This window comes from Pelobates fuscus, chromosome 3 (genome assembly GCF_036172605.1).
Source record: "Pelobates fuscus isolate aPelFus1 chromosome 3, aPelFus1.pri, whole genome shotgun sequence".
Lineage (NCBI taxonomy): Eukaryota > Metazoa > Chordata > Amphibia > Anura > Pelobatidae > Pelobates > Pelobates fuscus.
Window position 1 is genome coordinate 287485040 of NC_086319.1, and position 9373 is coordinate 287494412.

At 44.3% G+C, this 9373-nt stretch overlaps 1 protein-coding gene across 1 annotated transcript; it reads left to right on the forward strand.

Annotated features, from left to right (window-relative positions):
• Positions 1-7745: 7745 nt before the first annotated feature.
• Positions 7746-8699, forward strand: LOC134601779 (uncharacterized). Its single transcript, XM_063446280.1, has one exon. The coding sequence runs from the start codon at positions 7746-7748 to the stop codon at positions 8697-8699; it is 954 nt and encodes a 317-aa protein (XP_063302350.1).
• The last annotated feature ends 674 nt before the right edge of the window (positions 8700-9373 follow it).

The window sequence follows — 9373 nt, forward strand, 5'->3', positions numbered from 1 at the left end:
CGATTTTAACTGTTCAAATGCCTCACTTGCTTCTTTGGGCCATGATTTGCAATTTGCTCCTTTTTTGGTTAGGTTGGTTATAGGAGAAATTACTGAAGAAAACCCTTTTTTTTTTTGAAAATCTGTTTATTTATGATAGAGGAAGAGAGAGATTACAGAAAGGCTCGGCTCGCAGGCCAACAAAGAGTAGAAGTACACCTCGGTGGAGCCGGGTGTGTGTACTCCAAGATCGGCTGTATCAAGAGTATCATTGCATTTATAAAAGTTGAATTGCAAGACAAGTTTTCAAGTTTACATATAACTTTAGGTAAAAGCATAGGTAAGGTTGGATAGGTTTCTGAGTATGCTTATCGAGTGGCGTCAAACACCTGGACCTACACATACATTGTCGACTACGAAACAACACTGTGCATTGTGCCAGAACCAGGCTGGGTGGCAGTTTGGAGGTGATGATGAGGTGTTGCATATGTGTCAGAGGGAGTATTAAGTGAGTAGGTGAGTGTGTATGGCTACGTATTTGACCGGGGCATTATGGCCGGCCATCTCCTGAGCGAGTACCCGTGTCACTCAGCTCAGGGTATCCGGGGTGATGTTGCTATCCATTGTTTCCGTTACGTTATTTTAGTGTCATTTATTTCAGTACGATTATGTATCTTGAGATGGGAAATTAGAAAGGTAGAGATAGGATGAAGTAGAGTGGCTGTCGTAGTGGGCCCCCTCCCGGCTCCATGGAGCGCAGCCCGCGCCCACAGTAGCGCCACCGGCTCGGTGTAAGTGAGGTGCTTTTAAGTGGGTATCGTGTATTAAGCCCCGTGGGGTGTGTGCATGTGTGTGTCAGGTCGTCGGGACCGTGTCTGTTTTGCCAGTCCTGGGCGGCGCCCTTATTGCTGTGGATGTCCTGTCGCTCACATAGTCAGTGGTGTGGAATGTTAATTGTCGTTTGAGTCACAGTTTTCCCCCTTGTACAGGGGGTCTATCGTCTGTTAGCTTGGTATGTGAACCATGGCTGCCACCGTTCCGCGTGCCTGGTTCCCCTACCCGCAAGGGACGCCTGTAGTGCTTCCGCCAATTGTATGTCTCTGACCCTGTGTAACCATTCCTCAACCGTGGGGACCTCGGTCCGCTTCCAATACGTGGGTATGAGTGCTTTAGCCGCGTTCAGGAGGTGGCGTAGGATGGATTTCTTATAACCAGAGATAGATCGAGTGGTGATATGTAGTAGGGCCAGTTCCCTGGACCATTCCGTGTCGTCTCCCAGCATCGTTTTGATTTCAGATTCGATGTTGATCCAGTATGGGGTGATGAGTTGACAGTCCCACCAGATGTGCACTATCGTGCCCCTCTCCTCTTGACATCTCCAGCATGTGGGGGATGTTGTCGGGAATATCCTGTGTAGTGCCACTGGTGTTCTATACCACATGGATATTAACTTATAATTAACTTCCTGATAATGGGAGCTGGAGGAGCTCTTGTATTGCCAGAGGAGTGCCGTGTCCCACTGTGGTTGCGAGATCGGGCTCCCCATTTGTTGTTCCCATAGTCTCCTGAACGTGTTGTTTGTTGTGGTGTTTCCCACTAGCAGGTGCTGGTAAAGTAGTGATACTGCCTTGCCAAGCGTGTCTCCCCGGTGACATATTTCTTCAAACCACGTAAGATCTCTGTGGAGGCGTTCCTTATGTGGGAGAGACCCATAGTAGTGTGTAAGTTGTAAATAGCGGAGAGATGCCATAGGTGTATTAGGTCTATCGGCCAGTAACGCTCGGAGGGGTCGGACAGCGCCTCCGTGGAGGACCGTTCTAATCGGTATGTAATCTTGTTCTTCCAGGAATATCCATGCTTTGGCTGGAATGCCACCAGCAAGGTTAGGGTTGGGGACTATTGGGAGAAGGGGACTAGGGATCGGTGATACGTGCGTGTTTTTGCGCAGCGAGTCCCACGCCTGCATGAAGAAAACCCTTTAATAAATTTGCAGTAGTAATTCGCAAAACCTATAAAGTGTTGTGTGGCTTTAAGGCCCTTGGGCAATGGCCACTGTAAGACTGCCTCCAGCTTGCGGGGATCCATCTGGAAACCGGACGGAGATATAACATATCCAAGAAATTGTATCTCCGTATGGTCAAACTGGCATTTCTCCAGCTTACAGTAGAGACCGTTCTTTAACAGGGTTTTGAGTACTATTCTCACATGTTCGTGATGTGTCTCTAGGTCTGGGGAATAGATGAGAATGTCATCTAGGTACACTAAAACGAACATGTGGAGGTACTCTCTTAGGACATCGTTAATAAAATCCTGGAATACCGCTGGAGCGTTGCATAATCCAAACGACATAACCAGGTATTCGTAATGTCCCATTCTAGTATTAAATGCAGTCATCCACTCGTGACCGTCCTTAATCCTGACTAGGTTGTACGCACTTCTGAGGTCGAGCTTAGTGAAGACTCGAGCTCCTTTCAACCTGTCGAATAGCTCTGATATAAGGGGAATAGGATAAGCGTTTTTTATCGGAATCCTATTCAAACCCCTATAGTCTATACAGGAGCGTAGGTCTCCCTCTTTTTTAGAGACAAAGAAGAACCCAGCCCCGGCGGGTGAGGAGGACCTACCGATATGACCCTTTCTGAGAGCATCCTTTATATACTCCTCTAAACAAAGGTTTTCTTGGGGGGATAGAGCATACACTCCTCCCTTTGGAGGCATAGTACCTGGTAATACATTTATGGCACAGTCATAGGGTCTATGTGGTGGCAACCCCTCCGACTGGGCCTTGTTGAACACCTCCTTTAAGTCTAAATACTGCAGTGGTATTTGTGTGGTCAGGGGAGGTGCAATGGGAACATTGATGGTACCAATTGGTTGTGGTATCTGCTTTAAGCAAACACCTCTGCATCTCTCACCCCAACTCACAATCTCTCCTTCAACCCAATCTAAATGTGGATTGTGTTTCTGGAGCCAAGGGAAACCGAGTATTATCGGAAATGTTGGCGAAGATATGATTTGAAAAAACATCTCTTCAGAGTGAAGAATACCCACTGAGAGAGTGATTGGCAGAGTTTCGTGTGTGATGAGAGGCTGGGTAAGAGGCCTTCCATCAATAGCCTCTACTGCTATGGGTCTCTCTTTCTGTCTTAAGGGCAGGAGAAACTTTGCAGAGAATTCTTTGTCTAGGAAATTCTCCGCTGCCCCAGAGTCAATCACACTGTACAGCGGTTTTCTTAAAAGACAAGGTAACTCTGACAAGGAAACGGTTCTTAGTCAATTTAGGGGACATATACATCACACCTAAGATCGGTCCCCGTACGTGCCTTAGGTGTGCAAGTTTTCTGGGGGTGCCTCTAAATAGGCAGTTCTCTGGAGCAAGGTATGAAATGCCTGGGCAAATTGATCTAACCTGTGGTCCATATCCTCCACCCTATTCTCACAGGCAGTCATATGATTGAATAGTTCTGCAGGATCCATGTCCCTGTCGTAATGTCACGACTACTAGTGTGGTCCAGCACGCAGAAACTATGTAAACATATACATAGACAAGAAAAGGAAAATAAAAGGACAGAGCGTAAACCGGACCTTAGAATGGCCAGACTAATACGCTAGAGACAGAGAATGGTCAAAGGGAAAGACGAGGTCAAGGAAGCCAGAAAATACACAATACCGTTTACACAAGCCAAGTCAGGGAAACCAGAATTCAGAATAACTAGGGAAAAGCCAAGATCAGGATACCAGGAAATCAGATTCACAAAGATAAAGCACTCTCAGGAAACCAGGAACAGGAAACCACGACAGGGCAAGGTACTGGAGTGAGTTAGGGATTTAAATATCCCTCTCAAAGGTCTGATTGCTCAGAGGGCGACCTCTGACCACAAAATTTGCGTGCGTGTTGACGTGACGTCACGCGCACGTCAGTATAAACTTCGGGGGCGGAGCTAAGTTTAGGCGCGACCACGCGGTCAGCGCCATTTTAGATCTGGGCGCGACGGCCGGAGGATGCGGGTGAAGCGGTTGCCGGCTCGCCGGTGAGCAGGTAAGCTCGTGCCGTCGGCTAGACTGTGCCGGTCAGGCACAGCTGTGTCACGCGGCGGGCCAGCAACCGCAACAGTATGTTTATCACTCCAAGGATAAAACACTAAGAATTTTAATGCAAGAGATAAAATATTTTCACTGTCTCGTAAGCTGCAGTTTTGGACCTCATCTGTTAAGCAAAATTATTCGAACTCTTTGTCAACACTTAAGGATTTTCTTGAAGAATCGGAAATGAAACTTGAAGATTAGTCAGATACCGCGTATTATGACGCGACTGACAAGGGGCGCGGTTAGAGACACTCCACACACACACTCCCCACCCTCGGCACTACCTCCCGGTCCGCGTCATATGACGCGACCAGTGGGGAGGCGGAATCCAGCGAATGACAGACGGACGACCCACATGACCGCACACGTGACTGCACACAGCCGGCAATAATCGTCATGATATGTTAAGTTATTTAAACAGCTACAAGGACCACTACAAGTTCATTGCTCCTGACGACGGCGTGCTGAAACGCCGAAACGCGCGTCGAGCTAGCCTTTTATTTATTTATTTGCACTTTATAGGTAGCACTTATGAATTAATTTCCTTTTGATTTATTTAAGTTATTTAGACAGGCAGGGACTTGGACTTCAGTAGGCACTAGTGGATTATCCACTGTGCTGTGGTACTTAGGGACAGCCTACCCTCCACAGGGGCTTCTGTTTGGGCTTAGGAACTCGAGGTTTATTAGGGTCTCTTTTTAGAGACAGCTCTTTTCTTAAGTCCTACCCTATTAAGTTCACTCAACTACTTTGTACGATTTTACTGTCAGACTTTACATCTTTGGGGGGTTTACTACGTACCTTCAAATTAGGTAATCAGCCTGCTTCATTTTCAGTGAGCAGCTGCTTGTGCTGAGGTACTTAGGGACAGCCTACCCTCCACAGGGGCTTCTGTTTGGGCTTAGAAACTTGAGGTTTTTTAGGGTCTCTCTTTAGAGACGGCTCTTTTCTTAAGTCCTACCCTATTAAGTTCACTCAACTACTTTGTACGTTTTCACTGTGAGACTTTACATCTTTGGGGGGTCTACGTTGTACCTTTAAATTAGGTAATCAGCTTGCTTCATTTTCAGTGAGCAGCTGCTTGTGTATACATCCCCCTATGACTCCTACCCTACTAAGTACACACTACTTTGTACCATTTTACTGTGAGACTTTTCATCTCTGAGGGGTTTACCATGTACCTTTAAATTAGGACATTAATCAGCTTGCTTTATTTACAGTGAGCAGCTGCCTGTGTATACATCCCTCTATGACTGGTCTATCACTACCTTCCTGTCTATCTATTTTATTTACCTGTGTTTTCCCTTAGGATAATTAAAAGGTAGGGACTCCCTTCACTAAATTACTCTCCACATGGGCTTCCTTTAGCCCTTTCTCTTTCTCCTTTTTTCCTACAAATATCTGAGGGTTATTCCCTATTCTGGGAGAGTAATCTTTAGGGCTTGTTTGGCACTTATTCATTGGCCACTTCTTCTGACCTCTGAATCAGAGCCATCACTATCTCATTTTGTTAAACTTGAAGATTAAATTCGCAATGAAATTGTAGATCATCTCAGTCATTTAATCACATCTATTAATCAGTATTTTCCATTCGTGGATGAAAACAATAATAAGTGGGTTAGAAATCCATTTATAAAAGACAAGCCAGACAATTTTTCTGATGTAGATTTTGAGAATCTGATCGATATAACTTATGACAGTCAACTAAGCCAAAAGTTTAAAGAAGTTTCTCTTATTGCTTTTTTGGGTGATTTACGCAAAGAATAACCAGAATTGCCCACGTGTGCAATCAAAGTTCTGTTGCCATTTGCCAGCACGTACTTATGTGAAACTGGATTCTCACTTTACTCAACAAAAATAAAGTATCGAAAAAGACTTGACGCAACTGCAGACATGCGAATACAATTGTCAACAATTAAACCACATATAAAAGGAATTTGCCAGCTAAACAGAACATTACACTCTGCTCATTGAAAGGTTTGCTCTGCGCTGAGCTACTCTACGGCACACATATTTTTGGGGGGTTCCAAAGTTTTGCTATACCATGTCAAAAGGATCCAAGGGAAAAATTGACTGGGAAACCCTGTTCTACAGTAAACTAGCATAGGGTTTTTAGGGGTTAGAAATGTGTTCCTGAAAGCAGAACTGTCACGTACAGAGAAGTGACAGTTCCTTGTTCTCTCACGCTAGTAAACAATTACTGTGCCACATAAATTAGTGTGTGTAGAGTGTATCTGAAGTAAGGGGAATGTTGTGTGCATTGTCTGTGTGTCTGATTGCAGTGCTGCTTTGTATTCATTTCCCTTACCCAACCCCCATCTCACCTATGCCACCAAGAAAAAACACACAATTTCTCTATTCAACTGTGTTCCCCAGCCCCCAAATTTATTGCTTGCTTTCTTCACAGCAGCCTGATTGCTCACCCCCATGTGGTGTCAGTTTTTGGAGGGGGCTGGGATACAATTTAAAGTCCTATCCATGCCTCTATCCATGGAATTCTGAGCTAGATGAGTTCCCTGTAAAAGAGATGCCGGCTACTCAGTCAGCATAATGAATGATAGATCCTAATTGTATCCTCTATGTGTTGGGTCTACCTATTCATGTATCATAATCGTAATTGTTTATCTACATTCACACACCGTTGGAGGACGATTATCTTGAAACCACAGGTGCTTACATTTCATCCCTTCTAATCTATATTGGTTCCAAGTTCCACTCTCTAGAGTTTGGAGCATCAAGCATCCTTAATGTTCCTATCAAACTTGCTATTTGTATCCCTCCTCTGAACAAACTCTTGTTACAATATTGTAACATAGAAACTTACTTTAGATACAAATTTATAAGTACGCTCTGTGTGTACTGTTTGACTACAGGGCAACTTATGCCTCGTTTCCACTGAGCGGATCGGTTTGGGTCGGTACAGTTTGGAAGGTTTTGAATGGTCTGGCCTATTCCGGCGAGCGTTTCCACTGCAAGTTGGAACACCTGGAGGCTTGCGTGGTTTACGCCAAATGTGTGGCATCACACTAGTGCGACAACATACGTGACACTTCAAATAACAATAATGGAGGTCATCCAGCAGCTCGTCTTTGCTCTATTTGGCTTTTGGTTCTTTGAAATCAAAGTACATGCCGCACTTTATGAGAGAAGGTTGCGAGCGGCGAAGAGAAACACAGCAGAAAAGAGAAGAAAACTTATGGCTTGGGTCTTGAGCCGGGAGGAGAAGTACCCCTTTGTGCGGCAAAGACAAAGACGGCAGCACTATAGGGTAAGCAACTTTATGCCATTTGTCATGTAGTTCTACACGTATTAAAAAATAAAAATAATACAGAATATGTAAAAAATCGAATATAAGATCGGAAGGATATACATTATGTATTTAACAACATACATGTTGCACACATATGTAAAAATCAAGAACTACACCTTATACATAAATACTCCTTATGTTATTTATGTTGCTCGCTTTTATACATGATGCTATCTGTCTGTGTAAAGTATTTTATGTTGTATTATTAGTGATATGGTAACATCTGTCCTTTTTTTTTTTTTTTTAGATGCTTCTCCTTTTGTCAAAACAGCGACGCGGACCAGTCATTTGGGCTCTCCGCCGCGCCAATGAGTGGTGGGATGTGACCGTCCCTGGATTCACACACACACAGTGGGTGCACAATTTCAGAATGTCGGAGGAAACATTTTTATACCTTTGTGCAAAGCTACGTCCAGCGATGGAGAAGCAAACCACCAACTTCAGAGCCTGTTTGCCTGTGAGGAAAAGAGTTGCCATTGCACTGTGGAAGCTGGCTACCAACAGTGAATACAGAAGTATAGGTCATCTTTTTGGTGTCAGTAAATCATCAGTGTGCCGGTGTGTGCAGGACTTCTGTAAGGCTGTATGCACATTGCTAGCTCTTGAAATTATTCATTTTCCGGACTGGCAAAAGCTTAAAGACATGGCTGACTACTTTGAGAACAGGTGGGGCCTTCCACAGTGTGTTGGTGCTATTGATGGGTCACACATACCAATAATAGCACCACAAGAATACCACACTGACTACTTCAACAGAAAAGGCTGGCATTCCATCATCCTCCAAGGAGTAGTGGATGGAAAAGGACTATTCTGGAGTGTGAATGTAGGAAAGCCTGGGAGCTTGCATGATGCTCGGGTTCTACGACTGTCCATATTTTGGGACTGGGTTGGCCAGGGAGGCCTGTATCCTGTTTGCACTAAGAACATTGGGGGGGTGAATGTTGGCTATTATGTGCTCGGGGACTCTGCCTACCCTTTACAAAATTGGCTCCTGAAACCATTTCCTGACAATGGCCGCCTGACACCAGAACAACAAACCTACAACAAGAAAACATCCAGGGCACGGTTCGTAGTTGAAAATGCATTCGGAAGACTTAAGGGTAGGTGGCGTTGTCTTATGAAGAGGAATGACAGTGACATTGCACTTGTCAAATCCATGGTGCTTACTTGCTTTGCTCTTCACAATCTTTGTGAAAGACATGGAGAAGACTTCCACCAGGATTGGAATACGTCTGCAGAAGAGCCAGGACGGGTAATTACACAGGATAGCGAAGAAGAGTGCAGTGAAATACGTCAGGCTCTTATGCGGCACCTCAACATTTAATTTCTTACCCTGGTTTTATTAACATTTTATTACGGTTTTATTAAAGTTTTAAGAAAGTTTTAAGAAAGTTTTACATTTAATCAGACACAGACAAAAAGTCTCTCCTGTTTTTTATTCAACTGAAAAAGTGATCTTTCCAAATATACTTACAGGTACAGAGTAAAAATATATATTTACAAATAAACCTTTTTTACAAAAAACAAAAATAAATATATTTACCAAAAAATAAAACAAAAGAAGTGTACAGGTCCTGTGCTAGCTGAAAGGCACTACTGCCTGGGCAGTGACCTGGGATCACGACTGCCTCCCAGCACTTGAACAAGCTGCCCAAGGACACCAAGGAAGGCCTGGTTGAAGGTAGCCAACTGCTCCATCTGCTGCCGGGCGATTTCTGCCTCCTGGCGCCTCGCTTCCTGGGCATCCTGACGCAGTGCCTGAAACCGCCGCTCAGAAAGGTTCTCCATCCTTTCCTGCTGCCTTTTCTCTGCTGCCCGCATATCCTCCATGACTGTGCGCAAATCCAGCTGAAACCGTCTCCTATCACCTGGAATATACAAAAGACCATAATAGTGTTTTTTTTTTTAGCAATTGGTACAAAAAACAGGTGGATATATATTATTTAACATAATGTAAATAAGGAAAAGATGTAACACATAAGAACAGTATAAGCACAA

What these genes read in the sequence shown, in the direction of transcription:
- LOC134601779 (XM_063446280.1), top strand. Translation starts at nt 7,746, where the DNA reads ATGTCGGAGGAAACATTTTTATACCTTTGTGCAAAGCTACGTCCAGCG.